The sequence below is a fragment of the Dipodomys spectabilis genome, unplaced genomic scaffold (genome assembly GCF_019054845.1).
Source record: "Dipodomys spectabilis isolate Male_0828 unplaced genomic scaffold, ASM1905484v1 ptg000455l, whole genome shotgun sequence".
NCBI classification, from domain to species: Eukaryota; Metazoa; Chordata; class Mammalia; order Rodentia; family Heteromyidae; genus Dipodomys; species Dipodomys spectabilis.
This window is the reverse complement of record NW_024871132.1, coordinates 450,036-468,872: the sequence shown is the minus strand read 5'-3', so window position 1 is coordinate 468,872 and position 18,837 is coordinate 450,036. Positions and strand designations below refer to the sequence as shown.

The 18,837-nt window shown below is 34.2% G+C and overlaps 1 protein-coding gene across 5 annotated transcripts in view; it reads left to right on the top strand.

The window, feature by feature from the left end:
* Positions 1-18,837, top strand: part of Relch (RAB11 binding and LisH domain, coiled-coil and HEAT repeat containing) — an 88,255-nt gene that overhangs the window by 12,031 nt on the left and 57,387 nt on the right. For all 5 annotated transcript variants that reach the window (XM_042668535.1, XM_042668536.1, XM_042668534.1 and 2 more), the window contains exons 2-8: positions 1,068-1,157; positions 11,532-11,603; positions 11,710-11,765; positions 11,871-11,984; positions 15,155-15,361; positions 15,460-15,551; positions 16,060-16,353. In XM_042668535.1, coding sequence (XP_042524469.1) covers positions 1,068-1,157; positions 11,532-11,603; positions 11,710-11,765; positions 11,871-11,984; positions 15,155-15,361; positions 15,460-15,551; positions 16,060-16,353 — 925 coding nt within the window. The remainder of the gene's footprint in view (positions 1-1,067; positions 1,158-11,531; positions 11,604-11,709; positions 11,766-11,870; positions 11,985-15,154; positions 15,362-15,459; positions 15,552-16,059; positions 16,354-18,837) is intronic.

The following is an 18,837-nucleotide window of genomic DNA, read 5'->3' as shown; positions in this document are numbered from 1 at the left end:
TTTACTGGTTAATTGGAGATGGAGTATTATAGACTTTTCTCCCCTGCACACCATTGATCCTGTGATCTCAGCCTCCTGAGTATTTAGAAATACAGGCACGAGGCACTGGCACCTGGCTATAAGAGTTAAATATACCATTTAATGAGTTTGGCAAATGAATGCACCTGTGGTTTCACATACCCTATTACAGAAAATCCTTTATGCCCCTTCCTAATCCTGTGTATAGAATTTTTGTATCAGGCCTTCTAATTTAAGACATTCAATGTCTTACGTGAATAGCTTGATTAACATAGCATTTAAATATCTTAAAAAAGGATTACCCAGGGCTGGGAAGGTGACTCAATGGTAGAGTGCTTGCTTTGCATGCTTGAGACCCTGGGTTCAATTCCTCAGGACCACATAAGCAGAAAAAGTCAGAAGTGGTAGAGCACTTCAGCCTTGAGCTGAAGATCTGAGGGACAGTGCACAGGCCCAGAGTTCAGTCCCCACGACTGGCAAAAAAAAAAAAAAAAAAAGGATTACCCATTTTAAGTGGATAATTCAGTGGTTATTAGAATATTTACGGAGTTGGGTAACCATCAGCTAATCCACTTTTGACTGGATTTCTTGCAGTCTACCCTATGTGTATATTGTTTACAAGCTAGCCAAAGATAGGGGCAGGGAAACTTGATTGCCTTAAAGTAGTTTAAATTGATTTGAGCATTTTTACCATGTTTGTTTAGTGGAATTCCTAGCACTTAAAAGTCATGTTCTGGGGCTGGGAAGGTGGCTCAGTGGTAGAGCTCTTGCCTTGTATGCCAGAGGCCCTGGATTCCTCAGCACCACATAAGCAAAAAGAAAAAAGCTGGAAGTGGCACTGTGGCTCAAGTGGTAGAGCACTAGCCTTGAGCTGAAGAGCTGAGGGACAGCGCCCAAGCCCAGAGTTCAGGCCCCACGACCGGACCCCCCCCCCCCAAAAAAAAAAAGTCATATTCTTATTCGTAGGTGCTTATCTTAAATTTTATCCCTTACTTGACAACTAAGTAAAAATCTATACATTAACCATTTTACTTTTCTGTTTATTATAGATCGAGCTGGAAGCATAAGTACTCTTGATTCTTTAGACTTTGCAAGATATTCAGATGATGGTAACAGAGAAACAGATGAGAGAGTAGCAGGTGAGTAAGATTGTAAACATAGACTTGGATTCTTTGACTTTCCAGAAATATTAAAAAGGCTTGAAGAATTCTCTTCCTTCTACAATATGGTATGTTACTATAATGTATATAATTATTATACAAAGTTGTGTTCTTAACTTCCTGTTACTAATTACTAATTAGGTTTTAGGATTCTCCAGCTTCCTGTTTGAGAAGTGCTGAGATTTTTGCTGAGAGTTTTGGTATTTATATACCTCCAATTTGCTGAGTTTTCCTTGTAGCTAGCAATTTACAACCAAGTAGTTGTAAATCTGGTGAAAAACAGGCTTAAGTTAGCCATTGTGTAGTACAGTTATTGGACCTTAGCCTCATTTGCCTTAATCCTTTAGTCTTACAAGTCAGGGTTATTGTGATATTGTGTATCACTGTAACTATTGATTGTTAAAAATTGGTTAAAATAGCTACATTTTGGTTGGTAAATAAAAGTTAGCCTTGAGTTCCCTGTACTCCCTAGGCACACAGATTTCTAGAAAGTTTCTTTCTTATGATTCAGAAAATAGAAGGATCGTGCTGTTACAATAAGCCTTTCCAGGAACCTGCCCATGCCAACAAGGACATCTTTTCTAATTGTTTAGTTTTTCATTCCAGTCTTCTTTCCCCTTCTGTACTCCACCCTTTTCTTCACAGCCCTGCCTTGTAGATGTTATCATTGGATCTATAGGGACTTCAGAGAACCAATTTGTACTCTATATTCTGCCTATGCCAGATGAGCCCATTGGGAGTCTGCTGAAGCAGGGAGTTGGGGCTTTCATGCTGGAATTTGCCAGTATAAAAGCACTGGCTCTCTAGTGTGAATATCTACTATCTCAATTGCTCTTTGCTATTAAAGACAATGTTGATTGTATTGCAGAAACTACTTTTTGGAAGACTTTGACTCTGAGAGAGATGGAAAAATAAGACAGTCAATTGGACTGTGCACACTTCACTGATATAGAAAAGTTACCAAAAGGAACCCTGCAATAGACCACAGATAGAGCCTGGGAGGGTAGTATAAGGTCAGAGAGTGCCCTTAGTGGAGATTGATCTATTCACTAAATCTATTGAATTTTTTAAAATTTATTGCAACAAGTTTGTTAAAAAAAAACTACGAAAGGAGGCTGGGAAAGTGACTCAGTGGTAGAGTGCTTGCCTTGCATGCATGAGGCCCTGGGTTCTATTCCTCATCACCACATAAGCAGAAAGAGCCAGAAGTGGCGCTGTGGCTCAAGTGGTAGAACGCTAGCCTTGAGCTGAAGAGCTGAGGGACAGCGCCCAGGCCCAGAGTTCAGGCCCATGATTGGCATAAAAACAACCTACCAAATACTTCCCTGTTATGGTCATTATGGCTAAAAGTATATACAAATTTGTATGTAGCACTTGCCCCTAACAGTGTATATTAACTCATTGATGATAGAATTACTATTATCTTTCCTTTCCCAGGTAACTGAGGCACACAGATTACATAAGACTTCAGTAGCAGAGCCAGGATTCAAATCAAGATAGCCTAGCAACAGAGTCCACAGTTGACTGCACCATATGCTACCTCTTGGCATGAGGATTAGGTTTGACCTAATTAAAAATAACATTCCCATAAATGATGTTCATTCCTTGCTTGAGATTAGAGATTGAATATTTAAAACCTCAGTGTTGCAGGAGTTAAAACAAAAACTATTATTAATTCCACAGAAGCTTAGAGAGAATTCAGCATATAAACAACAGTAATATCAATTTAATAAGGACATCACTGAAAGAATTTAATGAAGCTCCTTGTATTAGATCATTTATTGACAAGAATATCAAAACAGTAAATCATATCAGAAATATCTAAAAGCAAATCAAGTATAAAAGCATTTAATGTTAGGATTAATTTATCCTATATGTCACTTGTAAAATTGTATTACCTGTAAAGTAGCATATGTAATCAGATAGTAGATATTTTTGTTAAATGTATAGTATTTAGTCTATATATATATGCATATATGTATATTTACATAAAGTTTGACATGTTCTTTTTCTGTACATATTGATACATTTTGCTCCTATCCAGAAATTGGTCATATGATTATTTTGTTTAATCTTTTGAAACATATTTTAGGTTGAGTCAAATTGAAATGCTCCTTGTTATTCTTCATAGTTAGCTGTTTTCATGATTCTAATTAGTATTATGCATGTAAGAGCAAAATATTCATAATCATTAATTGGAATAATCTATTCATGGCCACATAGGTAGAAATAATAGTATAGTTCCTTTGACTCATACTATATATATGATGCTTTCATTCCCTGTATAATTTTCTATTATTTTGAGTAATCTGGATACTTCACAAATATATTCAGCTAAGAGTGAAATGTATTAAATGTGATCATTTTTACTTTACATTTTTAATGTGAGAATCTAAAGAAAATATCATACCTCTACATTTGAAAATACTTTGTGACTTTTAATTACTACCCTGTATTCATATATAAATTTATCTTCCCTAGAAAACAAAGATATAGTATACTAAGAGAATAGCTTTCAATCTTTTGGTGCTCTTGTGTTGTTATTTAAATCAAATGTGTGAATATGGATGAGGCTTTACCAAAAATTTCAATTTACTGAAACTCCCATTTCCCAAAAGATGTGTTAACCATTCATAGTAAGTAACTAAAATCCTTATCAAAAGACTGATAATTCAGTGCGTCTTTTTATCTGCCATTGGATCATATATAAACGTCTCTAAGTTTATGGATAATGTAGGTAGAGAGTTCCTACTCTATGTCAGGCACTTCGCTCTGTGCTTTATATAAAATTTTAAATTTTGTTAACAGTCCTACAAAATAGATCATTCTTATTTTATAATTTAGAAAACTGAGACTTACTAAACCTGGGAAATTTGCCACTAGCATTAGCAGTGAGATTTTCTGGTACTACTGTTTTATTACTTAGTATTGCTTTTGGGGTTTTTTGTTTTGTTTAATTCAGAACCCATAATATGTCCTTTAGGAATAGGTTGTACCCCTGAGCACTGCAAAATCATGGGAGAAGAGTCCTGTCTTTCTCAAATAAAACTTAAGCTACTCACTGGTATGACTCTTGCCTGTAAGTATAGCTAGTCAGGAGACTGAAATCTAGAAGCTGCAGCGTAGTTCAATGGTAGGCAAAGTTCAAATGGTAGCATACCAGCCAAGCAAGTATAAAGCCCTAAGTTCAAACCCTAGTATGGGCAAAAAAAACCCTCAACTTACCCATTTTGTTCTCAAAAGAGTAAAAATTTTAAAAGTTTTGTATCTTGGTATTTTCTGCTTTCAATTTACTTTTCTTATGAAGTATGTATGTTCACATAAATGATTTAAGTAGAAATTTAAGATGCCCAAAACACCTTAAATGGATTTTATTTTTCGTTAGTAAAAAGCCCAAGATTTTTTAAAGTATCAAAAGACATCCATGTTTCAAACATTTGAATTACTATAATTTAATTTATGCATTTTGAGTGTCTGCTATTTATTAAGTACTATGTTAGTAGATATAGAAGTAGTTTTTGCCCTAAAGAAATTTGTTCAGAAACTTATCTGTATATTATAACACAGTGGTTTGAAAATGCTGACAGACTCCTTGTTAATTTTAGAGTTACCAATACTCCTGTTTCAGGTTTAGAAGATCAATCTTTTACCATCAGAATTCCTGTCTGACATTCTAGTATCACCTTCTGCTAGTGTGTAGCTTCTCTAAATCACACAGTTCTGTGCTGAGATTTAGAGAAGCATAACAATTGTACTTTCGAACTTGTAGGGAAAACTACTATTTTTTTCTTTCTTTTTTAAGTTTCTTGTAAAGATGGCTGTACAGAGAGCTTACAGTTATATCAGTAAGGTCATGAGTACATTTCTTGTTGAGCATTGTTACCCCTTCCTTTGCTTTTTTCCTACTATCCCTTACCTCCCCATCTCCTCCACTCCTCCCCTCCCCAAAGTTGTAAAGTTCATTTCCAACATAGTGTCTTCTGAGTATCATTGTTGCAATGGGTCATTCTCTGTCCTTGTTTCAGCATTTTGTTATTCCCCTTCCCCTCCCCAAATTAGATAAATATATATACAACATGCAAGGTATCAAAATTAATACAGTGACAACAGGGACATACCGTAGGAGGAAGAACATACAAAAGCAACAAACAAACAAAAAAAAAGCGGGCACCGGTGGCTCATGCCTGTAATCCTAGCTACTCAGGAGGCTGAGATCTTAGGATCACAGTTCAAAGCCAGCCCGGGCAGGAAAATCCATGAAACTCTTATCTCCTATAAACCACCAGAAAACCGGGAATGGCATTGTAGCTCAAGTGGTAGAGCACTAGCCTTGAGCTGAACACCTGAGGGACAGTGCTCAGGCCCAGAGTTCAAGCCCCATGACAGACAAAAAAAAAAAGAAACAAAAAAAATTACATAGTACATTAAAAACAACAACAACAACAAAGTAAAACCTCTTGTGTCCGTATGTTGGGGTTCATTTCGCTTAGCATCTTATATGGTCATGTGTACATAGCTTTTGAGCTTTTGTGCTCATCTGATAAGATTATCCTAGACATATACTAATTATTATTGCAAATAAGGGAAACCATGGGACCTATATTTCTTTGCATCTGGCTTACTTCACTAAATGTGATTTTTTTTCCAGGTCTTTCCATTTCCTAACAAATGGAGTGGTGTCATTCTTTCTGATGGAAGCATAGAATTCATAGATAGATAGATAGATAGATAGATAGATAGATAGATAGATAGATAGATAGATAGATAGATAGATAGATAGATATACACACCACATTTTCTTGATCCATTCATCTACTACTCTTAAATGCTGGCATGATCAGTTGATGTTTCCGAAGTATTGGAAACATTGCCCACTAAGTAAATATTTTGAACACTTACTCTACATTCCGGGTCTTATGATGTTCTAGGAATAACAGTCAATAGCACAACCCTATGTAACCTTTATGATGCTGACATGATACAGTAAACATTCTAAAATGGCCTTCAGACTTTTACCTGCAGGATAATCTGCCCCAGTCCTCTGAGGAAAAAGTAGCATCTGTATCCCTCAAATACTTTAGGTAAGGGCCTGGCAGTATGCAGATCCAGCTACCTTAGGATTTTTTTTTTACTACTATATCTCTTATATATTCCTCCTCTGTTACAGCTTATATATTCCTCCTCTGTTACAGATACATCTTCCTTTCTCTATTAACAGTAACTTTTTATTTCCTTGTATCAAGCCTTATCTAAATCCTATTTTATAATTTTGTATCACAATTAAAATAGGATGCTCCAACAAGGCTGAATAAAAGGAAGTATTTTCAAATAGATTTATCTGCATTTGTTACCATGAAACTAAGATAGGGTTAAGGGAAGGAGGTATATATTATTGTAGTGGATGTTTATATTCGTTAATTTTTTGTGGATTTCTCATCTTCTTTAATATTACTTAAAGTTCATAACAATGTTAGTTGCATAAAGGAACAATGAAAGTGGGGAAAATAAGAGAATTTTATGGTTAGATAAGTTTAGAAATTCATGTTTTTCTGTAGGATTTTTCAATCTTCAATATGATTATATGTTTATTTAGTAATTTATGATTCTATAACATAAAGGTCTAAAGTATGAGCAAGTACAGAGACAGTTGCTTGAGGATATTAAAGGCTTAGATTCAATATGGTTTAGACATTTAATAGGAGGAAGGGTAAGAAAGAAATAGTCTTGAAGTTTCCTTGGTTTGTCTGCTGAGTATATACTAATACCTTTAATGGATAGAGACTGCAAGGGAAAGAATAGATTAGAGAGGAAGATGATGAAATTTATTTAGATAAGATCAAATTCAGGATTTCAAAAACATTTAAGTGGACATGCCTAAGAAATAATCTGGTAGATCTGTGTCTTGGAGAAGAGGATTTAAAAATTTGAGCCTTCAGAGTACTTGTAATATTTAAAAGCAGAGGAGTATCATCTATCTAGATAGTTAAGTAGACTGAGAAAAGGGCCAAAGATGATACCCTGAGAAACACCAAGTTTGAGATGAGTGACAGAGGAACCTAAGCAGGAGACCAGTAATTGAAAGAAACTTTATTTTTTCTTTTTGCTTGCTTGCTTGCTTGCTTTTTTTCTTTTCTTTCCTTTTTTTTTTTTTTTTGCCAGTCCTAAGGCTTGAACTCTGGACCTGGGTGCTGTCCCGAACTTCTTGCTCAAGGCAAGCGCTCTACCACTTGAACCACAGCGCCACTTCCACTACTTCCACTTCTTCGGCTTTTTGAGTAGTTTATTGTAGATAAGAGTCTCAGGGAGTTTCCTGCCCAGGCTGGCTTCGAACCATAATCCTCAGATCTCATCCTAGATCTCATCTAGGATTACAGGCGTGAGCCACCAACTAAGAAATGTTTCCTTAAAGGCTCAGGGAATAGAGGATGCTTCCCTGTCCCAATATTACATGAAATGAATGAAGAAAATGCAGCCTACTAATTGTGGGATTGCATCTAGCTTTGATGCACTTATCATTCTCTAAGTCATACCTCACAGAACTAGGTGTTTCTAAAGTCCACTTAGAGGATCCTTGTAAATCCAGTTGCAAGGTAAAGTACTACGTTCTTGCCTTATGTTGGAAACAAATTTTTATTCTAACTTAGAGTCTTAAGAAAACTTAAATTTTTCCTTGTTCTAGAACTATTCCTAGGATAATTAAGTAAAACAAGTATTGAAAGTATAAAATTGGGGGCTGGGAAGGTGGCTCAGTGGTAGAGCACTTGCCTTGCATGCATGAGGCCCTGGGTTCGATTCCTCAGCACCACATAAGCAAAAAGAAAAAAAGCCAGAAGTGATGCTGTAGCTCAAATGGTAGAGTGCTAGCCTTGAACTGAAGAGCTGAGGGACAGCACACAGGCCCCATGACCGGCCACCCCCCCCCCCCAAAAAAAAGTATAAAATTGTTCCTTCAAATTACCTTGTAGTACAAAAAAAATCCAGGAAATTCTCAGCTGAAAGAAGACAAATTGTACTTCTGTGAGATGCAAAGTTCTAACTTGGAACTGTTGATCTGAACTTTTGAATGGGAATGAAAAACTTCTTGACAAATGTTACGGAAAATATCTTCTAAATATTTTTGTGTTTCATGTCAAAATGAACTGCTTTTATCAAGTATTTCAAGATAAATATAGTACTAAATATAGTCAGAACCATCGAAAATTATTTCTGACTTCATTTGTTCACCTCCAAAGTCATGAAAGCAGGACTTTTGTATTTATAAAGATAGAGATACACATATAGTTATAAATATAGGTATATTGTTATTGTTTGAAACAAGAACTCACCATGTAACCTGTCCTGGAATTTGAAGTTCTGCCCCAGTCTCTTGAGTAATGGGATTACAGGCATGTACTACCACACCAACAGAAATCATAACCTTTAATAACTCTAACCTGCCAGGTGCCAGTGGCTCATACTTGTAATCCTACCTACTTAGGAGGCTGAGATCTGAGGATCACAGTGAAAAGTCAATCTAGGCAGAAAAGTCCATGAGACTCATAGCCAATAAACCACCAGAAAACTAGAAGTGGTGCTATGGCTCAAGTGGTAGAGTGCTAGCCTTGAGCTGAAGAGCTCATGGACTGCGCCCAGGCCCAGAGTTCAAGCCCCATGACCAACCAAAAAACAAACAAAAAACCTCTGGTCTTCTACTAGTATTAGGGTGAGAAATAATTATTTCAACTAATTTAAACATGCTTATACTGGCTCAGTCATTAATTGTTTTGGTAAAATTGTAACATGCAATATTAATATGTACCCACATGCTTGTAGCTATTACTTTAATTGCTTGTAGCTATTACTTTAATTCCAGTAAGAATACATTCATCTAGGTTGGCCAACTAGAGTGAGCAGGTTGGTTGTTAGTTTCTGCAGTATTTTTTATAAACACGTATTCTCAAATTTTTAATAAGATTTAAAAATATTTAAAAATACTTGGAAATTTGAGCTCTAATTCATTCTTTTACTAAAGACAGATTTATATATATATATATATATTAGCACTGCTATGAGGAGCCTTTCTTATTAAATTTTCACACAACTGCAATTACTTGATTATACTGTGCCTTTGTAGAGATGTGCCATAGCCTCAAATATATACTTGTCTTTTAAGAACTACAATGTATACTGTACTGTAAGAAACATGCAGCAGAGTGAATTCATTTTGATTGAAACTGTCTTTTCCAAACATTGGTAGTTCCTGATGACATTTGGCTATATATGTGGAGATGTGTATAAAAATATACTATATTCTTGCCGTCTGACATGGGTTTTTCTGGCTTTCTGTGCCTTAATCAGTGTTTTGCTCTTGGTCACAACTTTTCACTAATTTAATTTGAGTTTTTACCAATTTGTGTTTTAACCAAATTTTCCCCTTGTTTTTGTTTTAGTTTTTTCACATTTCTGTCATTCTGGTATAGGGCATTTCTGATCTGCAATTGTTCTGTAATACATCTAAGTAAATTTTTAGTGATACTGAAAGCATAATATGTACACTTTTACTTAAGATACAGTACCATTAGATATTTTTAAACCAAAATCAGTTACCTAAATTTAGAAAGTGAACAAACATACTTTAATGTGTATTTAGTCTTAGCACTAAGTTTCTAGAAATGTAAGCTGTAGGGGAAACGTCTTACCTTTGTTGCACAGAAATGTTTGCAGATCAGCATTGCTGACTACCAAAAAGCATACAATAACATAGTGTCATCTGATTTTTTTGTTGTGCTTCCATCTTTGCTGCAGTTAAATTCTGTGCATCCAAAAAATTGGCCATCTTATACTAGATGTAACTACATCTCAAGTTTTTATCAAGCATATGCAAACTGAGTGAATTCTGATTTTTCCATATATTTTTATAGGTTTGTCATCTCTGACCACATCTCATGTAATCTTTTTTCTTTTTACTAGTCAACTAGGAAAAAAAAAATCAATCTTTAAAATGAAACCTTAAATCCCCTAAGTTTAATACAGAACTATTAACTTGTCTTTTTAATATTCAATTGTGACAAAGTGTACTTCATTTTTCCAGAGATTTACTTAAATGTTTTTTCCCTCAAATCTAAGTTGCTTTTTTAGCCTAATATTTATAAAGTTAAAAAAAAAACCAAACATATGTATTGAAACTTTATTCATAACAAAACATTTTAAAGAGCTTAGTAAGAACACAAGAAAGATCTTGTGTTCCTTTTTATTTTATGATCATATTATGGTAATAGAAATCTTTTAGTTTCATTAATCCATTCTAATATGAATAAATCTATTTGAAGACCTATCAGAATCTTTGGAATTCCTTAATTGTACTTGATATCCTTAGATAACTATGCAAAATCATTTTAGAGTTTAAATGAACATAATCACTTGCTTTAGGAATTATCCCAGCTAGAAATTAAAAGAGATACTACTTTACTTTTTATTTAAGTAAAAAGTTAATTAAAACCCTATTTTTATTTTTATTTTTTGGTGCCAATTCTGGGGCTTAAACTCAGCATCTGGGTGCTGTCCTTAGCTTTTTTGTTCTACCACTTGAGCCACAACTCTCTAGCTCTTTTGGTGATTAATTGAAGGTAAGAGTCTCAAGGACTTTTCCTGTCCAGGCTGGCTTCCAACCCTGATCCTCAGATCTCAGTCTCCTGTGTAGACATGAGCCACCAGAGGCCAACCAAAATACTTAGAATTTTTGAGGTGTTTAACATAACTATGCTTATTTTCAGAAAATATATTTGTTTGTAGGAAGATGTATAGGCATCTTACTGTTAGTAAAGTATTTAGTCTATATTTCTTTAACATCTTAACAAAAAGAATCTGTTCACTGATATTATTACATGTTGATGTTAGAATATTGTTCTAGACTGCATTTTAAAAACTTTTTGGAAAAATCCTAATGATATTTATTTAAGGATAAATTTCATCTAATTTTTAATTTTTCCTCTAAAATTATTTTGCCTTAAAACATTTCATTTTTTTTACCTAGACTGAGTGAAACAGTCTTAGAGATTATAAGATTTTACCATTACCTAAATGAAAATATGCTGTACATTTTATTTTTAAATAGAGCTATTCCTTGTCAGACAGCTAGAACATTTGCTAATAGTCCCTTAATTCTGCTAAAACTATGGAAAACATTCACCAGTTTGCTTGCAAATCAACTCTGCTGCATGCGTTCACAAGTTTCATAAAGATTGCATGCTTTCTGTTTTCAATACAAATTGTATTTTTTTTCATACCCATCTTTGCTTTTTATTTTATTTTTTATTTTTGTTTCCCTTTTCTTGGTTGGATGCCTGTGTGTGTTTATTCCAAATCCCTGTCCAGTCCTGGAGTTTGAACTACGGAAAGCCAAGGAGACCATTCAGGCCCTCCGAGCCAACCTGACAAAGGCTGCAGGTGGTATACACAAAACTTTTCTGAGACTTTTTTACTTTGACTATGTAGAAGTAGCTAGGATATTTTTAAAGGTAAAATAATAAAACATTATATTTTCTTTCACCAGAACATGAAGTTCCTTTACAGGAACGAAAAAATTACAAATCAAGTCCTGAAATTCAGGTGGGTCAGTGATAGATCTAAAAGTATCTTTCATATAGATCCTTAGCACAAATATTAAATGAGGAAATTTACAGCTTGTTCATCTATCTTTTATTTTGCTTACAGGAGCCAATCAAACCTCTTGAAAAGAGAGCTCTAAACTTCTTAGTCAATGAGTTTTTATTGAAGAATAACTACAAGCTTACATCAATAACATTTTCAGATGAAAACGATGACCAGGTAAAGTCACTTTAAAAAAAGATTGATTTCCTTTCTAACTTATCATTTACTTTATTATTTCGTTGCATTGTTTTTTGTTGTACTTATAGTAAAATTATATAAGGCTTGTTACCAAAACAATCCCAGCTTACTCAGTATATTCCACTGGCACATAGACTTTTGCTGATTTTTAAGCTTTCTACATATAAAGACTTTTTTATTCTTTCCAGGTAGCTTTTTACGACTTCCTAGTTAAAACACATTTGCATGTTTTCATGGGGTAGAATTGAAAACCCAGAAATGAACCTACAGACCTATAGCCATCTAATCTTCGATAAGGGAGCTAAAACAATAGAATGGGGTCTGCATTTTTTTAACTGTAAAATATTTACTCAGTCTTTGGGTGCTAGTAGTTTCATGCCTACAGTCACAGCTACTGAGGAGACAGATTGGGAGGATCAATATTAAAGCCAGCCTAGGCAAAAAGTTTACAATACCCCTCATCTCAACCAATAGGTGGTGGACTTAGTACCATTCTTCTGGTCGTTCCAGATAAAGCAGGAAGCATAAATAGGAGGATCACATTCCAGGCCATCTTAGACCAAAAAACAACACCCTATCTCAGAAATAACCAGACCAGAAAGGGGCTAGAGGTAGAACTTACGTAGTAGGAGCACCTGCCTAGCAAGTTCAGAGCCCTGACTTCAAAACTCAGTACCACCAATAACAGATGTATATTGTAAGTTGATACAATAATTGGAAAATATTTTGAATGAAACAACACTACCAATCATTCTGAATAGGTAATAAGTAAAAATATTATTTAATATTAAGTAAAAGATTATTATTCTGTTAAAAATCTTGTACACAAAGAAATAGTGGCTAGTTTTGATATCATCTCTCAATTCTAGAAATTTTTGGTAAATTACTGTTCTAGTTCAGTCTTATACTTTTGAAGAATAATGCCAGAGTATATATTGTATGGAAATCAAGAAGTCACTTTTTATTTTACTTTTTATGTGATGCTAGAGATTGAGCTTGTATTGCATATGACTTGTATGTACTAGGCAGGGCAGGTGCTTTACTACTAAGTTGCACCCCCAGATCCAAGAGACCATCACTCCATTTATTTCTAATTTATTCTTTCTAAAAGTATTGTTTTATTAGAGTATGTGAATTGTACAAAGTGCAAAAGGGTTTATTGTTATATTTGCACCATTTATATAATGTATGGTGATTACATTTGCTCCTTCCATGCTTCATTCATTATTCTTTGTTAGCCTCTAGCCCCCTAGGCTCCACACCCCAGCTCCTCCCTCCCTCCGTCTTTTTTTCCCCTTTTTAATTTGAAACAGTCTTGGTATGTTGCCCATGCTAGCCGTCTACTGGCTATGGAGACCATGCTGGTCTCCAACTTGTAATCCTCCTGCATTCACTTCCCTAGTGCATGGATTTTAGATAAGCGGTACCTATATTTTTTAACTTGTAACTTTTTTACAAATGTTTTTAAATGGGTTTCATTGTGTTCACACACACACACACACACACACACACACACACACACAGACTTTGATCATTCTATTCCACCCTTGCCCTCTTTTCCCTCTTCCACCTCCTCTGGTTCCCCCCTCATAAAGTATAAAATCTCTTCTTGTTCGTGTGCCTTTCTTATAAAAAAAAAAAAATCTAGATTCCCCATAGGAGAGAAAATAGGATATTTGAAATCATAAAGCAGTTTTTAATATTTGAGATTTTAAATGAAGGTCATTTCATTGATGCATATCTCCCATGGATCGATCTCTTGGCAAAAATTGAAATTCTCTAAGGGATATAGCACTTTATCTCCTCAGTTATTATCATGTATTTGACAAAAATTAAATATAACACAACTGTGTGTTGCTTAACAATTTTCTGAGAAGTGTGTCATAAGGCAATTTGATCATTATGCAGACATCATCATAGAATGTACTTACACAGACTCACATGGCTGACATTTAGCTATGTAATTTTGGGGGACCACTGACTAAAATGTCATTATGTGGCTTATAGGTATAGATAAATGTCTAGTAATTATTAATTATTAGCTGTCCCAAACATATTCTTCATAAAAGACAAAATCGTTTGCTATTTACCTAACAATACTATACTATGCTAACATGATAGTTTACATTAATCATGTTTTCAAAGTGGCCAATTAAGTAATGAATAGGGAAAACTTTAAAATATATGAGAATCCAGAAAGATTGCAGAAAGGGGAAAATAGGAAGGACACATTAACAAAAGAACAGGATGATAGATTTTAACCCAGCTGTATCTTTCTTTAAGTATAAATAAGTATAAATAATTGATTCTGAGTGCAGTTGATTACTTAGGAACTTCAAAAGGTTTTTGTAAAAATCTTTGTCCACAGAATACTTTATCTTTTTGTAGTTTTAATGAAGTTATGTTAGATTGAATTAAAGAAAATGCTTTAAAAGTAGAAAAGCCACTATTTGGATTTTGAAACTTGGCCAAAAGCATTTTCACTCATGAAAATTAGATTGGAAACATTAACAGAGAGAAGACACGTTGATTAAACTGATTACTAACCCCAGGAGACCACACAAATTACTTGTAGGTTGTTACAATGAATAACAAAATATCTTTAGCAAGTTTACTTGTAACCTGTAAATAATAGATTAAATAATAGGTAAAAAATTATGAATGAAGACCTTTTTAATCTTGATATATTTTATGTCTTCATGTTTTGTTAGCTTTGAAATTAACCCAGGTTATAAAGTTAAGAATGTACTTTAGTTTCTTCTTCACCTATTTTCAGTGCTAGGAATTTCATCTAGGGCCTTATGCAAACAAGATGAATACTCTACCACTGATGCTATATTCCCAGCCCAAGATTTTTACATTTTTGATAGATTTAATAAAAAAGTTGTAATAGAACACATTAACCCCTAAGCCAATAAACCTATTTACTAGAAAGTAAAAAAGAATTTATGAATAATAATAGACAATAGAATATTTAGCATAAACTTAAGTATTATGTGTAATTGGAATTATGTAACTTGACATTACAACAAAATTGTGGTTTTATTGTATTTTCCGGAGCAGAACATAACGTTTTATGTTAACAATAAAAATATGACTTAAAAATACAAGATAAAGGTATTTTTATGTTATTATTTTTTATCTTTTAGGATTTTGAATTATGGGATGATGTAGGATTAAATATTCCAAAACCTCCAGACTTATTACAACTTTATCGAGATTTTGGGAATCATCAAGTGGCTGGGAAAGATCTTGTTGATGTGGCCAGTGGAGTAGAGGAAGATGAGCTAGAGGCTCTTACACCAGTTCTAGGCAGCCTTCTTCCTCCAACCCTGAACACCCCTCAGCCTGATGAGGTGAGAAACACCAGCGAACTGATTGTCCACAAAACATATTCATGCAGAAGCATACAATGAGATCTTAAATTTCTGTTTTTCTCTTACTTTGATTTTAGAATTCCTTGCTAGTACAGACACTAGAAGATAAAATTAGCTTATTAAATAGTGAGAAATGGTCATTGATGGAGCAAATCAGAAGACTTGAAAGGTTAGTGCTTGGTTATCATTTCTAAAATCTTGGCAAGTTGTAAAGCATAATTTTTCACATTGTAACAATTCTAATAGAAAGTGTGATAACTGCTTTCCGTATTTAAAATAGTAAAATTTAATGTAGTGATTTTATAATCGATTAGTTTTTTGAAGTAAGAACTGTAAGGTATTTTGACTTATCTTGAATTGTGTCAGAGTAAAATAACTACTTTTATATTAGTATTACACATTCCCCATTCATTATTTTATTTAATTCTTATAATCTATGAAGTTAGTGATATTATCCCTATTTTGTGTATGAAGAAAGGTAAGTACTGATTAAAAGTAGGTTTATATGGCCCTTTTTAATGCTGAATTGTTTATGGATATACTTTTATGTAAATGAAGCATCAATGGGTTGTGCAGAAAAATTTATTATTTGTCCTATAGTTTGCTGTTAATATGAAATATTTTCTATGAAGTTGATACTATTGTCAAGGTTTTCAAAATTCCTTTTTATTTTGCAGTGAAATGGACTTCCTCAAAAATGAACGCTTTGCCATACCAGCAGTTTGTGATGCTGTTCAACCATCCTTGGATCAGCCTTGTTCCAAAGACTCTACAGACAGTGGACAGAGTACACTTGTAAATAGTTCTGACCAGGGTAAAAAGCAGAAAGCCCATCTGTCAGAATCAGATGAAGTTGATTCCACTATTCCTAAAGAAAATTCCTCAGATTCTTTTCCCAGGAGAGAAAGAGAAGGAATTCCATCTTCTTCTCCATCAAGTAAAAATGTAGTTCATTTTGATAAACCCAATAGGTTAGTATGTTTCCCATATTTTGAAATACATCTTTCACTTAAGTCCATTGTCAAATGGAAAAATTTCAGTTCTTGAACTGCTTTTGTAGATTATATGTATGAACTTTTACACAGACAGGAATGCAACGTATAGCAAAGTATATGTAGTATGAGTAATTTAATTACTAAATTAAATTATATTAGAAGAATAAATGATAAATTATCTAGATTATTGGGCTTAAGTGTTAGTTGGCCAAGTACTCAAGCCCATAAATAATATGTGATACTATGTACTGTTACCACTTCTAATCAGTGTTTTGTTTTTTCTTGTTTATTGTGGAACTGAAGTTTGAACTTAGTGCCTTGTGTTTCTTTGACAGTAGGCTCTGTCATTTGAGTAGCTCTGTCAGCCCCTTTTTACATTGATTATTTCAAGATAGGCTCTCTGTGCCAGGGCCACACTTGATAGTGATCCTTTTACTTGTGCTTTTCTCCTCATAGCTGGATACTCACTGCTTTTTGCTTTTTTTAAAATTCAATTATTATCAAACTCAGTAGGAATTTTAGTGCTATAGAGTTGGCCATAACCAAGAAAGGAAATAGTTTTTTTGCCAGACCTTTTGCTTATTACCTGTTTTTATCACTAATCTTATATCATCAATATTCCCTTAATTTTTATTGAGTTACAATGCTTGAACCTCAGAGCTTATACAGAAAGATAGATAGATAGATAGATAGATAGATAGATAGATAGATAGATAGATAGATAGATAGATAGATAGATAATACAGATATAAATACATATATATGTATGTATGTATGGTCTCTGCCCTTCATGATCATATTTTCTTTTTTTATCTCTTTTTTTTTTATTGTGAAAATACTGTACAGAGGGGATACAATTACATGGGCAAGACAATGAGTACATTTCTCATCAAGCATTGTAGCCTCCTCCTTTGTTTCCCCTTCCCATCCCATCCTCTCTCTACCCCCCCCCACCCAATCCTCCTCCCCTCCCCACCACCAAAGTTGTAAAGTTTGTTTTTGACATAGCGACTTGTATGTCTCATTGTTGCAATGGTTCCATCTGTATCCCTATTTAAACGATTTGTTTTTTTCCCTTCCCCTCCACCAATTTACCCAAATGTTCACAAACAAGACCACACTAAAGCTACCAGCACGACTATATTTATTGTAGCCTTACTTACCATAGCTAAGATATGGAACCAACCCAGATGCTCCTCAGTAGATGAATGGATCAAGAAAATGTGGTATATATACACAATGGAATTCTATGCCTCCATCAGAAAGAATGACATTGCCCCATTTGTTAGGAAATGGAAAGACTTGGAAAAAATTATATTAAGTGAAGTAAGCCAGGCCCAAAGAAACATAGGTCCCATAGTTTCCTTTATTTGCAATAACTAGTATATGTCTGAGGCAAGCAGGAAAGGTCAGATAAGTTGATGTTAGGGAAATGAACCCTATGATATGTATTCAAATGTTTTTTTCTTTCATGCAATTGTTTCTAACACAATTGTAAGATTATTTCTTTGTTGCTTTGTATGTCCCTCCCCCAAGGTATAACCCCTGCTTTCACTGTACATGATCATATTTTCTACTTCAGAAAACAAAGCATTTTTAAATCCTTCAGATTACAGTTTGAAAAGATACTTTGTTGTTGTTTTTGTTGTTTTTATGGTCATGGGGCCTGAACTCTGGGCCTGAACACTGTCCCTCAGCTCTTCAGCTCAAGGCTAGTGCTCTACCACTTGAGCTATAGCACCACTTCCAGCTTTTTTTGCTTATGTGGTGCTGAAGAATCAAACACAGGGCCTCATGTATGCAAGACAAACATTCTACCACTGAGCCACCTTTCCAGCCCAGTTTGAAAAGATACTTTAAGGAATAAATGTTCATTGAGCTTTTTCATGTTAGCATATAATTTCAGCTCTTAGTGCTTTTATGTATTGCCCTTTCAATCTAATGTGCATAGATATAATTATAAATATCTATGTTGTGGCCAGATCTTATACTTAATCCTAGTTAGTTGAGAGGTTCTCAGAAAGTTAAGGCCAGGATAAATGTTGTTCTGAGAACATGTAATCAAGTCACCTAACCTAGTTATCTAAGGAGGAATAGTTTCATGGAAGAATTGTGATCAACTCTGAGATTTAAAGACCCAAGTAAAAGTTAACTAGGCAGGGATGAGAGGAAGTGTTCCCACTTCCCATTGAAAACAGTGTATGTCAAGAGAACTCTGTGTTGAGGGAAGCAAAGAAGAATCAGTAAGGTTTATGTAAAGAATACAAGTGAAATAAATGATAATTGAAGGAGAATTAAGTGAAGATTAAATCTCATTTAAAATATGATGGTAGCTCATTTTCTGAAAGGTTCCTCCAAAGTAGAGTTAATTGGAAAGTAACAAAATTGATTGATAGAGTACATATTAGAGGAATCCACATAAGAAATGTTTGAGGATTGGGAATGAATTGAAGAAACAGA